General features: G+C 45.3%; 1 protein-coding gene across 1 annotated transcript in view; it reads right to left on the reverse strand.

The window, feature by feature from the left end:
- The window catches only part of NAGLU (N-acetyl-alpha-glucosaminidase), a 93,710-nt gene extending 86,117 nt beyond the window's left edge, over positions 1-7,593 (reverse strand). Inside the window, exon 1 of the mRNA XM_069634436.1 lies at positions 6,979-7,593. Coding sequence (XP_069490537.1) covers positions 6,979-7,376 — 398 coding nt within the window. The 5' untranslated portion in view covers positions 7,377-7,593. The remainder of the gene's footprint in view (positions 1-6,978) is intronic.
- Between the last annotated feature and the right edge of the window lie 9,798 nt (positions 7,594-17,391).

The following is a 17,391-nucleotide window of genomic DNA, read 5'->3' on the forward strand; positions in this document are numbered from 1 at the left end:
CCAATAGAAGCACAATTGTAAAACAAAGCATATTTTTAAAAGGCACCGATTACATTGCCCATGCGACTGCAAAGATACAACTACAATCGTGCGACTGCAAAAGATACAACTACAAATATAAGTTTCTATAAGGGTGAGAAAACGTACACTTACCAGTTCGGTTTAGTGTGCGACTTGTGTGCTTTTCAAGTTCACGAAAGTCAAAAATGAAAGCATATTTGTACCAACCAGAGCTGAAAATATCCCCCCTAGGATTGGTCCCCAAAAAAGAACCTGGGAAAATGAGGCTAATTCATCATTTGTCCTACCCTAAAGGCCAATCACTGAACGACGGCATCCCGCACACGGAATCTGCGGTATCCTACACACACTTCCAAGAAGCATTAAGACGCATACAGGAATGTGGTGGGAACGCCCTGATGGTCAAACTAGACATTGAATCTGCCTTCAGACTATTACCAGTTCACCCAGACTCTCAGCAATGGCTAGGGTTTACTTTAAAAAACAAATTCTATGTCGACAGATGCCTCCCCATGGGATGTGCAGTATCCTGCGCCCTATTTGAGCAGTTCAGCTCTTTTTCCAATGGACATTCCAAAAACAGAGACCCAGGGCCAAAGTAGTACACTACCTCAACAACTTCATGGTAATGGGACCAGCAGAGTCCGAAGAATGCAGTAGAGCACTGGCCAAGTTAGAAAGGATGGCTGCACTGTGGGGCATCCCCCTGGCAACAGAGAAGACGACCAAACCAGCCACCAACATAATCTTTCTGGGTATTGAGGTAGACTCTGCAGGGGGCTTGTGCAGAATCCCAAAAACAAAGATAGCAGAACTCCTGGAAAAAATACAAGGCCTAACAACAAGGGCACAGTAAAAAAAATCCAGTCACTGGCGGGAAGTCTCACCTTTGCAGCCAGAATCATCCCCCAGAGGTCTTGAACTAAAAGTCAAATCATACACCAAACTCCACCTACACATCCTGCTAGGCAAAGAGGTGAAACAAGATCTGGAAATTTGGGAGAATTTCCTCAGAAACTTTAACGGGACCTCACTTTGGCGCATGCCATTGAATACATTGACAAAAAGGGTCCTCTTCACTGATGCAGCCGGGAGCAGGGGTTTTGGAGCCATACTAGATACAGAATGGGTGGCAGGACACTGGCCCAAATCATGGCAATCAGCGGGGCGGACACAAAAACAGCACCCTCCCAGAAATATTTCCCATTTGGCTAACCCTACACATCTGGGGCAGAAAGCTAGCTAACACGGAACTCTTGTAGTGCTGAAAGTCCTACAAGCCATTACAGCAGTCACCTTGCAAGAAAACATTGTGATCAAAGCAAAGCACATCGCTGGGGCAGACAATAATATTGCAGATGCTTTATCTCGCTTTCAGTGGCCAAGATTCCGGGAGCTAGCACCACACGCCCGAAAACAGATGACGGCAATACCAGCAGAATGCTGGTCAATAATGGGAAATTAAGAAATATGGCATCAACGCCAGCGCCAGAGAGCCCAGGCCGGGATGCCCAACAAGAACCGGGCACCTCAAAAACAGGTGCCAACAACACGCTGCCAACAGAGAACACGAACCCTGGCTCGAGGTTCCTAACAGAGATGGCAGAAAAGCCGCTGGCAAGCACTACTGCAGCGCAGTACAGTAAGTGCTTACAAACAGTATTTAGAGTCACAGGTTTAAACCATGTAGAATTAATATTGATTAAAGATATAGAAATATTTTTAAAATGGGCGCATGAACAGGGTGTTAAGAGAGATTGGGCAAAGAAACACCCAGTAGCAATTTCATATTTTTCAAAAGTACGGGGGGGACTCAGACCCCACCCAGAACGCCCTGATCTCCTACACCATGAAAGGCGGGGCAGAATGGAGGGACCCCAGGTAGACACCCGCCATCCCCTAGATTTCAACAAACTAGTAAAGATAACAGGCCAGCTGGAGAGCATATGCTGGCATCTATATGTGACTATGCTATTTAAAACAGCATTTTTTCTGTCTTATTTCGAGGCTTTTCGGGTAGGAGAATTCATCGCCTCCAGCACCAAAGCCAACAACGGTTTAGGCATCATGGAGGCCAGGGTCAGACGGGACAGCGTCAGCATAGACATCCAACAGTCCAAAACGGGGGCCAAAAGAACCATCAATATTTGCTGCATTGATGATGCAACAAACTACCCGGTGTGCTTCACCAACCTTTATTACGCACAAAGGCCCAAAGTGGGGGCGAGGTTTCTAATCCACAAGGATGCCTCGGCACTAATCAGCTACCAATTTAAAGGGGTGCTGATGAAAGCAATCAGCAAAGCGGGATGGGATACGAAGGATTTTGGCACCCACTCCTTTAGAATCGGGGCTGCTACCTCAGCCTGGCAAGGAGGTCTGGCCCCTCAACAGCTAAAAAACATGGGGGGATGGAAGTCAGACTGCTACAAGAGATACATCAGACCACAGCTAATATAGTACCCCTCCCCTTTTTTCCCTCTACCCCTCCAGAAACAACAGACGGGGGGGAAGACCCTACTCCGATCAGCATGGATAGTCGGACACTCATTCGTCTTCAGAACAGGTCGATGGGCAGAAGAAACCAAAGAGGGCCACCTTTTAGGAACACCATCGCTTCCTGGTGGGGATACAGAGGCCTCCTTTGGGCCGACATCCACGATAAGCTAGCAGAGCTGGTCGCATACAGAGACCCGCCAGAATTCCTGATAGTACACCTAGGGGGCAACGACCTGGTGACCACAGGAAGGAGAAAGTTATTTGAGAAAATGTGCATCTCCTTAGCTGGCATTTCACACAACTGGAGGGACACAGAAATATACTTCTCGGCCATCCTGCCCAGAAGAAAATGGCAGGGGGCCGTCTGTTACAAATCAATAGACATTTCCAGAAGAAAACTGAGCAGGGGGCTAGAGAAATTCTGTATAGCAAGAGGCCTATGCGTCATAAAACACCCAGCCATTACTTTGGGTGACCCAGACCTTTTTCTCAACGACGGCACCCACCTATCAAACCAGGGCATGGAACATTTCTTTCGAGAAATCTCAGCAACCTTAGCCTCCAGGGGTTGCCAATAAGATATACTTTCGGGGGAACGCAGTCAGCCGGCAAACCTGCCCGTGTCTGGCGGCACGGGCCAGAGGGGGTAACCTCAGGACCCGGTGCCCAAAAGTATATTATTATGACATGTGATTATTGTTATTCCCATAACCATATCTGCACAATAAAATCCTACAGCCTTTTTATTGCCAACACTTGACAAACTTTGTGCTCCAGCTTATTCACTGGTGAGGGTAAGGGTTCGGCCAATGTAAGTTGCATGCATATGGGTTCAGCAGTTAGAACGCCGCAGTAAGCATCAGTGCGCAAGGCAGTACAACCGACTCAGAAAACAAGGACATCACCAAAGAAAGAGCTGGAAAAACAAATTACTGGCCTGAAACAAATTAAACACAGGGGCGGACTGGCCTATAGGGAACTCTGGAGATTTCCTGGTGGGCCTCTGCACCCTGGGCCTCTTGTGTGGTATTTCCGAATTTTCTCATAGGAAAAGCATTGGGCTTGCTGAAAATGTGTCATATGGGGCCACTTTGAACAGTATTTCCAGGGCCTCTTTTGGTCCCCAGTAATTATTTCCAGGGCCTCTTTTATTTCCCAGTCCACCCCTGATGAAACATTTGTGGAATTTGCCAAAAGCAGCTCTGCTGGGTAAGCCCGAAGTTACACGCACACGTTTCCGATCACAGAGCTTTAACCACAAGGCGATAGATAACCTTCCAACTGCTCTCTGCGGACATGTTCCAATTGCTGGTCGCAGCACGCCTTCAAACAGGCCTCGCCCCTTTCCCCTTAAAAGTGCATGGTTCTTAAGATAAAAGGCATGAAAAAGTATTACACACTGAGGGCTTGTCCACCTGGGGGCATGCATTTAAGTGCTTGCAAGCCTCCCTGGATAATGGGGTTTGGTGTGGATAAGACGGGAGAGTAAAGTGGCGGGTCTGGGGGAGGGGCGAATGGCTGGGCAGCTTACCAGAGTCCAGTCACAGTGCTATGTCCCCCACCTCTTACCTCTGGGACACAGGGACAGAGTGCAAGGTCAATGGACAAGAGAGCGTGTGGTGCTTTGAGCCCACAAGAGAGCCCGTGGCGCCTTGGGCCCACCAGAGAGCGTGAGGCGCCTCGGGCACACTAGAGAGCGTGGGGCGCCTCGGGCCCACCAGAGAGCGCGGGGCGCCTCGGGCCCACCAGAGAGCGCGGGGCGCCTCGGGCCCACCAGAGAGCGCGGGGCGCCTCGGGCCCACCAGAGAGCGCGGGGCGCCTCGGGCCCACCAGAGAGCGCGGGGCGCCTCGGGCCCACCAGAGAGCGCGGGGCGTCTCGGGGAGGCGTCTCAGGCCCACCAGAGAGTGTGTGGCATCTTGGGCTCACCAGAGATCCTGTGGCGTTTCCGTTTTGGGCCCACCAGAGAGGGCGTGGTGTTTTCGGTTTGGGCCCACCAGAGACGGCGTGGCGTTTTGGGCTCACCAGAGAGCCCGTGGCGTTTCTGTTTTGGGCCCACCAGAGAGCCTGTGGCGTCTTGGGCCCACCAGAGAGCCCGTGGCGTCTTGGGCCCACCAGAGAGCCCGTGGCGTCTTGGGCCCACCAGAGAGCCCGTGGCGTCTTGGGCCCACCAGAGAGCCCGTGGCGTCTTGGGCCCACCAGAGAGCCCGTGGCGCATGGGGGCCAACACAAGAGCCTGTCGTGCCCAGGGGCCAACACAAGAGCCTGTCGTGCCCAGAGGCACACACAAGAGAGTGCGGTGCCCATATGAGATCGTGTGGTGCCCCAAGACATGAGGTAGCATGAGCAAGAGGGGCCTCCTCTGGGGGCTCATGGACACAGGCGCGTGTAGGCGCTGCGTTGCAGGGAAATACACAGTGCACGGAGCTGGGACACATGGACAGAAAGGGAGACACGTGGACAGACAGTGAAGACTGGGGCACATACATTTAAAGTGCAAGAATCCCATTGCTGGAAAGTGCAAGGATCTTGGGTGCCATGGACAGAGTTCAAAGAGCCCGTCATCGTAGGGGCGGGTTCTCGCTAGGTGTGGGCAGTTTGTGCGGTTGCCAGGGTCCGCATCGATGGTAGTACCCGTCTGTACACATTAGATACCTCAAGCCGAAGAGTGCGAGACCCCGCTTCTCCACCCAACATCCCCTTCCTGGGAGGCCTTCGAGGTCCATCGAAATTCACTGTAAAAAACAAAGAAACGTGCCCCTGTGGGGCCTCCTAACAGGGAGGGGTGGTGCCAATTTGTTCCTCTAGCAAGTGTGAATGTTGGGCGCTAAGAACTGCAATGGTAGGGTTTCCAGTGGGAAGCCCTATAGCACAGAGCTCCCGCTGCTCAAATCTAGGTCTCCTCTCAACCCAATTAAACTGGCTCACAAAATATTTTGCACTCTTTACACAAAAGCAGTTGCATTTTTTTGTATAACTGCAAATGTACCTTCCAACAATCTGGATGTAGTAGTCATTTATATAGCAAGTTTTCATCCATTTTTATGGCCTCAACGGGCTTGTGGTGTGGACGCCTTCGGGGACCGATTACGACCCATGCGGTAAGGGGTTAACGGCGCCGTAAAAGGTGTTGGCGCCGTTAAACCCTTACCGCCTAATTACGAGGTCCCTTTGCGGGTCCCGACCTTAACAGCTGGTTTTACCAGCCGTTAAGAAAGGAACCTGCAAAGGGACTTTCGAGGTAATTACGGTACCGCAATTTGCGGTACCGTAATTACCGCCTTCCCCATTACCATTGAGCCCTATGGGGGCAAGAATGGGGAAGGGCCAATGGTGAATGGGGAATTACCGCCCCACCAACCTTGGAATGGGGCGGTAATTCCGCCATTCACCATGGCGGAGTTGGTAAAATACTGGCGTCAACCATAGCGCTAATCGCGCCATGGTTAAACGCCAGGGTCGTAATGAGGCCCCTAGGAACATACTCAGAAAAGGATTATGCTCAGTATTTGCATTTGGTCAAGAAAAGGAATTAGGTGGGCTGGCCAGCCTCCACTAAGCAACTTAAGGGGTTGTGCATGTGGACGGGTGCGGAGGTAGGTCATGAGAGTGTGCTATTGCAAGAGACTCGTTATGTGTCCAGCTAGACCAAATATGGTCGTAGGTTGTCGCTGTATTCTAATGGCAGAGGTGTTGAGGCAAGTCTGGTTTAAGGAGACAAAGATGTTACATGTTCAGTTGGACGGAAGTGTTGAATTCTAATGTGTGTGGGTGGATAGCCGTGGCAGATGTCTGTGCCAAACAATAACCACAAGCAGGTAACCTTCTCACATTGCTTGTTTTGTTGTGTGTCTCTATTGGAAGCACAGTTGTAAAACAAAGAATATTTTTAAAAGGCACTGATTACATTCCCCATGCGACTGTAGAGATATAACTACAATCACAACCTTTGCTTATAAGTTTCTAGAGGGGTGAGAAAACTTACCAGTTCAGTTTAGTGTGTGTCTTGTGTGCTTTTCAAGTTCATGAAAGTCCAAAATGAATGCATATGTGTACCACCTAGAGTTGAGAAGTGTCACACCAGCAGACAGGGTTCAAACCTTGGTTTTAATATTTGATACGTGTGATCCTGGGCAAATCGTTGTACATCAGTGTGCCTCGCATGCCAAAATAGAAGGGCCCTAAATAAACATTTTCTTAATGTACACCAATATAGTCAGGATTAAATGCACAGGAGTCTTGTCCCATTTGTAATAACCATAAGGAGTGCTCATATATTGCACAGCATAAAGGTTTTAGTCTCTTGTCAACTTCTAGTAATGTAACTTAGAGTGATGAGCTTCAGCATCAAAGATCGTGTCAGTTTCTGTGGTCACGTTACATGCTAATTAGGGGACACCCATGCCCTGGCATTGCCATTTATCTCCCTTGATGGAGATGCCTCCCGGATGCCCACTTACCTGTTGGGTGCAGTGACTATCACGGTGCCCTTCACCGGTGGCAGCGGCGACGGGACCCGAAGCTGCGCCGCCGACCACGAGATGTGGCAGCCGCAGTAGGACTTTAGGTAGCTGTAGAGCCCGGTGGCAGCGGCGACCCCGCTGCCGCCGACCACCTGCACCTGCCCGCCGGCCAGCGAGCTGAGCCGGTAGGTGTCTGCGCCCAGGGAGCTGTCCACCTGCACTGCGAAGTCAGCCGCCCGGCCTCCGATCAGCCGCCGCAGCAGCTCCTGCACCGCCTGGATCTGCGGGGCATCGCCCGCCTGGGGCTTCAGGTGGGCCAGGGTGGGGAAGTCACGGCTCGCGGCTGCCAGTAGGGCGGGGAGGAAGCAGAGGAGGCCAGGCACCCGCCCGATCATGGCTCAGGGCTGATAGGGGACAAACGTCCGCAGTTTGGGAAAACAAGAATACTGTTCAGCGCAAAAGCGAGCACCGACATGCGCCCGAACCACTCAAACTATTGCGCAACTCTGCTGCACCCTCCTCGACATGCCCCGGTCCCTTCCCCGAAGCATCCTGCGGAGCAGCCCTGAGACGAGCACTTCTAGCTCCAGCAGCAACAGGCACTGCCGCAGCCCGTGCCAGTTCCTGGACTTAAGAAGTTAAGCAGCTTCCCAACTCTAAGCCGGCTGACGATTGGCCGATGGTCACAGCGCGTGAGATGCCGGCGAGACGCCTCCTCTGATTGGCTGCTGCGACCTTCCTCACCTCATCCCCCATCGCTCAGCCAAAGTACATTCATTCTGTGAAGCTGATGAGAGCCGCTCTGTACAACGAGAGATAGCCGAACAGCGTTATCGGCACCTTCCAGAAGAAATAGAGTTGATGAGAGGGCCAATGCATTCTTACAGCTCACAATACTTGCCCAAGATCACTAGGATGCCACACGATACCACGCCAGCGCCTACTTTTACACCGAGGCTTGGGCCTCACTGGAGAGCACTTACCGATGGCGGCAAATTATTGCTCTGCTTAGACTCCTTTGGCAGGTGCCGGTGGCATTACCGCCGTAGGTATGCAATTAACTCTGGCGGCAGGACTTTTACAGTTGACGATTAGCAGTAATGTTACCACCAACGGTAAACAGCGCAGTAGGCCGTACCGTCAAGGTACCATTTACCACCAGTGGTAGAGAATACGCCCTCTGTGTGGGGCCCAGTAAGCAACAAATAAGGAGGGGGCTCCAGCAAAGGACTGCAGAAGTACTCTCCCCCACCCCCTCTGTGGCAGTACTCATTTTTAACCCTTGCACATTCCAGCCTGTTTGCTCCCACCTATGAACATATTGCTTGAGCGCAAGCCACACGGGCCATCTGGCGCCCATACATCTAGCTGCCTTAATTATGTATCCCCCAGTATGCCCCCTCAAAAAGGACTCAGCTGGAGAAATAAAAATGAAATGAGAGATGCGGTTGTGTTAAAAGAGGAAGAAAGATCCGAGCTAGAGATCACAGGACTTAAGCAGCCACCAGCTGCCGGAAGCTGCCTTTTAGCTGCATGTGTGGCGCTTTGAAAAACCCACATTGGCATAACAACAGCAAAGGAACCATTTCTCTGATAATACCGCTTTTTTTCAGAATCATATGCCGTTTTAGTGACCACGATCTGTCCAAGTTAATGAAAACGCTCAGAAAATATTCAAGACGAGTTCTGTTTTTTACTCTGTGTTCCAGTTACTGTATTCTGCACATATAATGACAAGAGCTATACTGCAAGTACCAGAATGCAAATCAAAAACGCCACGGGATGAGGGCACACATGTCGCGTGGGACAACTTGAGCGCTCTGAAGTTAGCGAGCAAAGGAAAGAGAGCCGAACTATGTGACCATGACTACTGACAGGGCGGGTATAATGTGTTCAATGGTCACAAAATGGAGGCCCAGGAGGGTACATGATGGCCCAAAGATGCTTCACTGCCCCAAAAAGAGCGCGACTTGATGAACAGGCCACACCTGGCATGGATCAACTTGAGCTCTCTGGGGGCTTTCATGTGAAGGGCAACTTCATTCAACCTAAGGTTGACACAAAATAGCCACTTTTATTTTGCACTTTTTGTCAAAATTATTGTTTAAGTTTTAGTATACATTTATTGCTGATAAAACAGTTTCAATTTAAATCATACGACATAAAACAACATCTGAACGATGCACAGTGTTAGATAAATTAATTGACTAAAAAAGATTGGTATCAGGTAATAATGTCGCCATACATAATGTCCCCATACATAATGTCCCCATACATAATGTCGCCAGGAAAAGCCATTGGTGACATTATATAAGGCGACTTTATGCATGGGGACGGGTTGCGGGGATGTCCCCTGCTCCCCATGTAAAAAATAAAGTAATTTGGGGGTTGCAGGGGTGTCCCCCGCATGTTCAATGTAATAATGCATGTGCAAGAAACTGCAACATTTTTGTCAGGAGACATTTTTGCGGGGACATCATTACATGGAACCAAAAGATTGTACATCATTTCTGAAGTGTTGGGGGTTAGCATTGCAATGGTACTCACTGACCAGAAGAAAGTGTAAGTCAACGTGGCAGGACTGAAACCACTGGCAAGGATATATACAAATCTCTCAAGCAAAATAGAAAGGGGATGGCTGAAAGATTGTTTTTATAAATATTTTTTTAAAATTTGTTTTGGGTGTTAAATGCAACCTTTCAAATATTCGACAAACGTAAGTTACATAGGATCTCATTACACGGTAGGCGGAGAACCATGGTGCTATTAGCACCTTGGTCCATGCCGGTAAAATACCGGCACCGCCTTGGAGGAAAGGGGAATTACCGCCCTATTCCAAGGTTGGCGGGGCAGTAATTCCCCCTTCCCCCATTGCCCTCCCCCATTGCCATTTTTGCCCCATAGGGCATAATGGGAATGGGGAAGGCACGAATTACGGTTCCGCGAATTGCGGTACCGTAATTAGCACCCTGGTCCCTTTGCGGGTTGGTTTTTAACGCCTGCTTAAAAGCAGGCGTCAAAGTACCAACCCGCAAAGGGACCTCGTAGTAAGGCGGTAAGGGTTTACCGGTACCGGTGCCCTTACCGTTACCGGTAAACCCTTACCGCCGTCCGTGTAATGAGGCCCATAGACATTCTTTTTAAATACAGTCCTTTGACATTTACCCATCTATTTGAGAGTAGTCAACATTTTATTTACATTCCTCCTCAGTCATTAATTTTAAAAGACTCATTTTGTAAAAACCGAACAAAACTAAAACAATAAATATTCATAGATCTAAGACAATTAAAAACAAAAACATAGCCTATTAACAGTCTCTTACCTCTAGCTCCTCTGTAGAGGCCCACATTTGTAACACAATACTTATTTTACCAGAGTTTAGTGGTATATAAAAACATAGGATTTTCATATATACTAGTTTCATAAAATATGGATTAAAAATGTTTATATAAGGGTGTATATAAGAACTACCAGATGCCAGTATAAGGAGATTTCCTACATGTCATTACGGTTCATTTCTCTCACTGTACAAACAGTATGTCATTAATTTCAGACTTGCTGTTTTCCGCAATTAAACATTGCTAGTCACGTGCTAAAAATACGGCAGAAGAAAATTGTCACAAGTACATATCAGGATCTATTTCTCCCCACTCGTGTTACACTTCCTTTATCATTTCGATTTGATATCTTCGAATTTTGAACAACACTAACCACATAATACAAATTCACTAGAGACGGTTGTCACAATTGTATATCATAATCGATTTTTCACTTACTTGTATAACCGATCCTTGATTAATGGAATCATTATGAATGTTCAATCAAAATAAATACATAATAGTTGAAATATTTATGGCAACATGGTTTGCATTACACATTTTTGACCAAAGTTGCTGATCAGATGGCATTCGATATTTGCCAAAGAATTTATAAAAATATTCTTTCCTTAGCAAAGCTAGAATTTTCCATTCTACAAATAGGTGTTTTAGAGTTTCGCTTTGTCCAGGTGCAATACAAAATCTGCATACAGTGTTAGATTTTGGAATTTTGGAACGAGTCACAATTTGTGTTCTCGGAGGCCATATATTAAATCATATTCTCATTAGGGTAGTAGCATATTTAAATTCTGGACATTTTATTAGCTATGTTGGGATTTGATGGAGAGGTTTCAATTGAAATTCTCTGTTTGCAAATATTAAATAAGGGGAGCATTTGTCCCAAGTCCAGCACCAGTCCCACTGCCTCAATTTTGTTTTTACTCTGACAGGATTCTCAAGGAGTAATTCTTCAGAGATATCAGCATCTTCCATTGTTAACATGCAATAATCTTTCCACTTTTCCAGGGATATCTCCTTTTTACTCTCTATTGTTGCCATAAGTAAAGTCAATAGATTTCCATCATCAAATTTGCTTAGGAGACATTTCCGGAACAAACATATAGCTTGCCATGCTACCACAGAAGCAAGGGATACAAGACCGAGCTCGATTCGAATGATGGCCATTGGAGTACTCCTCAGCAAGAAAAATATTTTTTTCCTCCAGTAAAGACCTTCCACATAGTCCAAATTCGGGTGGTTTTCAGGAAGTTTAGCCTGGGCTACATAGACAACCACTGGAATAACCTTTTGTTTATAAAAGTGGATAATAGGAAAAATAGAAAATTTTCTTAACTTCATTTGAATTAATTTAGCTTGCGAAGTCATTATTTGCATATTAAAGTTGACTTCATTTTTGTACGGTTGGTCACCTGAATTATTATTAATATTTAGACCCAAATATTTGTATTCATGGACAATATCAATCTTTAGAGTGTTAATTGACCATTTAAACTGTGGAGCATGCTTATTTCTATTGCAATGTATTACTATGATATTAGATTTCAGCGTGTTTATCACTAGACAATTTGTTGATGCATAGTGAGCCAAGGCAGAAAGTATCCTTTGAATGCTTATTGGGGTCTGATCAATTATCACTAGATCATCAGCGTAGAGAAGCCACGCTACCAGATTATTCCCTACTTTAGGTGGAAAAGCTTGTGATAAGTCTAAACATGTATTGATATCCCTAATATAAAAATTAAAAAGAGTCAAAGCTAAAATGCATCCTTGTTTTAACCTTGAATGTATCATAATTGGTTTGGATAATACTCTGTCGCTGGTTATTTTGATCTTAATAGAGGTTTTAGAGTAAAATTGATGCAATAAATTATAAATATAGGTGGCACAACCTGCTTTGATTAATTTAGGCCATAATAAATGTCTCGATACGGAATCGAATGCTTGTTTAACATCTATAAAAGCCAGATAGATTGATTGCTTTGTAGTTATTGATTGTTTTTTTTTAAAGCTGCCAATAATAGATTAGGTGATGTTCCCATGCCTTTAATAAAACCGGATTGAAAATTGTCTAATAAATTGCCCGATTTAAGCAATTTATTCAGATCTCAGAGTATTAACTGGGCAAATATTTTGCCGGGAATGTCCAATAACGTGATGGGCCGATAGTTAGTCCGATCACTATGGCTCCCCCTTTTAAAGATTGGGATGACAAGAGATTCTTTTGACGAATTCGGGATTACACCATTTGTTAATACCTTTCTGAATATCTTTTCCGAATGAATCCTAACCTCTGGCCTTCCTCTAAGCAGGAGGATAGCACAGGGGCAATGCATTGGTCTTGGCAGCAAGACACGCAGAGCAACAGAGGTTCGAATTCCAGGTGCGCGCTTAGGAACCAAACTCAGGTACTGTATTAGGTGCGTTAAAAAACAATTAAATAAATAAATACGTAAGAAACCCTTCAGGCCATCGTTGCCAGCCTGCCAATTAATTACAGAAGAGGAAACACCATGTGCAAATCAGCCTTGGTCACAGGCAGCTTGAACAGTGCTTCAAGTGGTCTAGAACGTAATTGTGTGTCGCCAACAGCCCTAACAAGGTGGGGTCAAATCCCGGCTTCGGCACGATTCATATCAGTCGGCAAATGATCAATTAACTGAAGAGTGCAACTGGGTTTACCTGGATCTGGGATCCGGACCAAGGCCAGCACTGCTGGCAACAACTCACACAACCAAAGCAAAGGTTCATTAGCATAAAATGGCAGCTTCAGGCTGGCCTGGCTGGTCCCCTTCTGTGTATTTAATAGTATTGCTGAGTGTGGACGGGGCGAGCTCAGCTGTCGGGAGCTCTGTGCAAAAGCAGCTCTATATTGTTAATGACTGTAATTAGAGCATATTATTTGTTTTATGTAGCCTTACAGCTGCTGTGTAACCAAAAAAGTGATGCTGTACTGCATGCTGAGGCACTGCAAGCATGCATAATGCCAATACAGCAGGGGGTATACGTATTAATACATTGGTAAATATAAACAAGATGCCAACATGCCTCTTAGCATTCAGAAGATGGTTGAGAAGTCCTATATTTTTTCTCTAACTTCAGGGACTTGTATCTTTGCTTTTCCCACTAGAAATCTAGGCCTAAAAGTGCCCGAATGCAAAGAAAAAACAGGACTGTGTAGCCACCTCCTGTGTGAGATAGAGGATGTGTAGGCACCCAATCCTGTAAGGTATCTTAGTAAGTTTAGCACTTGTCGATACGGTTGTATACGAATTGTTCAAACTACAATTGTTCGAATTACAATTGACCTTTGCACAATTCACCGAATTGTGAAGGTCAATTGTTACATATATATCCGCAACCCAAATGTAGCGAAACGCTTCATCGTCGAGGTTTTTCCTCTGTGCTACTGGGCGAGGGCTGGAGATTTCCACATGGATTTTTAATTTTTGTATCATTAAAGAAGAATTTTAACCTGCATTTGGCTACAGTGAGTTTTCTGGGAGAACGTAAGGATTGACTCCAATTTTGGCACACCACTCTGGGAGTGCGGCTCAAAACTGCACCGTGCAGACGGTGCGGAGGACTATATATATATATATATATATTACACAGCCACGGTATGGTTAAGTTGCTGTTTCCATAGGAAGAGCCCTTTTTGGGTGGCTTATAACTTTGCTCTCCTGGACGAATCCTCACCAAACTTTGCAAAAAAAGTATATGGATCACTCTGAATTTTTGGTGAGGTTTGGTCCAGGGCGGGCAAAGTTATAGGGGGGGTCCCAAAACTTTTTTTTTTCCCATAGACTGAATGGGGAAACATTTTTACTGACGCCTACAGCCCAAACCGCTGGACGGATTTTCACCAAATTTGGACCAGGAGCAGCGGCTTGGTCCCGAAAGCATGCTTTTGCAAATTTGGTGAAAATCCGTCCAGTATTTTTTTTTAAAATGACCAAAAAGTAGGTCACAAAAAATTAGTGATATCTATGTTCGGTCCGCGGACACACTTCCCTGTTCGCTCCGGAGACAGTGTCCTGATTGGCTTACCGGCTTGCGTCATGTCCGCGGACATGCAACGTGTTCGCTGATTGGACGGTGAAGAGCGTGAAGCGCGTCAGATTTTCGGGATTTGTGGACGTCCACAGACAGCGCGATGAAACTTGGTGGAAAAATACTATTTAGTAGAGTGTGTTGGTGTGTAAAACTGTTTGGGGAGGGTGGGGGAGTAAGAGATGGGTTAAATGTTGTATTTATTTAGGTGGTAGACACCCCTGTTGTGTTCGCTTTGTCCGCGGACAATGCAGATGTCCTGAAATGTTCTAAATAAACGAAATGGGGGTGTCCTGAGGACACTACGCCTGTACGTATGGTTCGTAGGCAAGTTGAAACTGTTCTAGGAACACACGCGGTGTCCTGAAATGTTCGAAAATAAACAAAATGGGTGTGTCCTGAGGATGGTAAGCCTGTCCGTTTTGCTTGCAGGCAAGTTGAATCTGTTCTAAGAACACATCATGTGTCCTGGAATGTTCGTCAATAAACAAAATGGGGGTGTCCTGAGGACGGTATGCCTGTCCGTACTGTTGGCAAGCAAGTTCAAATTGTTCTAAGAACACATGAAGTGTCCTGGGATGTTTGTAAATAAACGAAATGGGGGTGTTCTGAGGACACTATGCCTGTACGTATTGTTCGCAAGCAAGCTGAAACTGTTCTAAGAACACATGCGGTGTCCTGAAATGTTTGAAAATAAAGAAAATGGTGTGTCCTGAGGATGGTAAGCCTGTCCTTTTTGTTCGCAGGCAAGTTGAATCTGTTCTAAGAACACATCATGTGTCCTGGGATGTTCATCAATAAACAAAATGGGGGTGTCCTGAGGATGGTGGATGTTCATCAATAAACAAAATGGGGGTGTCCTGAGGACGGTATGCCTGGCCGTACTGTTCGCAAGCAAGTTGAAATTGTTCTAAGAACACATGAAGTGTCCTGGGATGTTTGTAAATAAATGAAATGCGGGTGTTCTGAGGACACAACGCCTGTACGTATTGTTTGCAAGCAAGCTGAAACTGTTCTAAGAACACTCACGGTGTCCGGAAATGTTTGAAAATAAACAAAATGAGTGTGTCCTGAGAACGCTGTCCGTATTGTTCGCTGGCAAGTTGAAAAATTGTTCTAATAACACATCATGTGTCCTGGGATGTTCGTAAATAAACAAAATGGGGGTGTTGTGAGTACGCTATACCTGTCCGTACTGTGTCCTAAGAACACACGCGGTGTCCTGAAATGTTTGAAAATAAACGAAATGAGTGTGTCCTGAGGACGGTATGCCTGTCTGTTTTGTTCGCAGGCAAGTTGAAACTGTTCTAATAACACATGCAGTGTCCTGAAACGTTCGTAAATGGACGAAATGGGGGTGTCCTGAGGACGCTGTCGGTATTGTTCGTTGTCAAGATGAAAGTGTTTTAGGACCACATCATGTGTCCTGGGATGTTTGTAAATAAACAAAATGGGGGTGTCCTGAGGACGCTATACCTGTCCGTACTGTTCGTAGACAAGTTGAAACTGTTCTAAGAACACTCATCATGTCCGCGGACATTAAAAGTGCCCATATGGCATAGTTAAAATGTTTGACTCTATGGGTGTGATATGCTGCAGTGGTTGTGGCCAGGGCATAGAGTCTTGGAAGCATGGCCATATGGCCATGCACCCAAGACTTTATGCCCTGGCCACAACCACCACACCATATCACACCCACAGTGGCTTATAACTTTGGGATCCAAGAACAAATTTATAAGCAACAAAGTTATAAGCAATTATGGGTGTGATATGCTGTGGTGGTTGCGGGCAGGGCCTATAATCTTGGGTGCATGGACAAGACCAAATTTATAAGCACCAAAGTTATAAGTCACTATGGGTGTGATTTACTGTGATCGTTGTACTTATTATAATATACTTACTGTTTGGTTTAGTAACTGGAGTACATGTATTTCTTGGTCATTTCTGTGATAAAAGAAAATATCATGTTAGTATTGGTATTTTGTAACGACTTATAACATTGAATAAACAAAAATTTTTTTTGACCCTCATATTTAGTAGATTACAAACCAGTGTACTGTCCAAAAAATCCATGGGGGATAAAAAAAAAACTTTTTTTGTTATGCTACAGTCTATTTGTTTGTTTTCAGTGTTCACTTGTTTCTGGCTAATGCTCAATATATTGGCTTGTTGCAGATTTTTTGAGCAGCTAGATACCTGTTGACATATTCTAACAGTCTATTTTTGTTATAATGAAGTGGTATTGATTTATCTGTTTGGATATTGTAAAATTTTGGGGCAGTTAGATACCAGTTGGCGTATTCTAACTGTCTATTTTTTGTTATAATGTAGTGGTATTGATTTATCTGTTTGGTTATTGAAAATCTTGGGGTAGTTAGATACCAGTTGGCATATTCTAACTGTTTATTGTTTGATATAATTTAGTGGTATTCATTTATCTGTTTAGTTGTTGTTGAATCTTGGGGCAGTTAGATACCTGTTGGCATATTCTAACAGTCTATTTTTTGTTATAATGAAGTGGTATTGATTTATCTGTTTGGATATTGTAAAATCTTGGAGCAGTTAGATACCAGTTGGCGTATTCTAACTATCTATTTTTAGATATAATTTAGTAGTATTCATTTATCTGTTTAGTTGTTGTAGAATCTTGGGGCAGTTATATAGCTGTTGGCATATTGTAAGAGTTGATAGTTTTTTTAATAGAAGTTTAGTTAATGTTTAAGTACAGTTTAGTTAATACATTTTGGTTTTAAGAAGACTAAATAAGCGTTTGTAAGATTTGCAGGTAATCTCTGTTTTAGAGTAATGGTACTATCATTATATTCGAACCATCCACATTTCTTTTTATATATGCATTTTTGTGACCTGCACTAGTTGTTGCTCCTGTGTGGTAGATTATACCTATTGTTGTGAAGGTTTTCTTACCAAGTGATACTTGACCATGTGTGAATCCAGTCAGCTTGCAGTTGTTTTTAGTACCATCTGCATTGTAACGTAGAAGCATTAGTATTACGTATTTAC

This window comes from Ambystoma mexicanum, chromosome 13, assembly GCF_040938575.1.
Source record: "Ambystoma mexicanum isolate Mex_15411 chromosome 13, UKY_AmexF1_1, whole genome shotgun sequence".
Taxonomy (NCBI): domain Eukaryota; kingdom Metazoa; phylum Chordata; class Amphibia; order Caudata; family Ambystomatidae; genus Ambystoma; species Ambystoma mexicanum.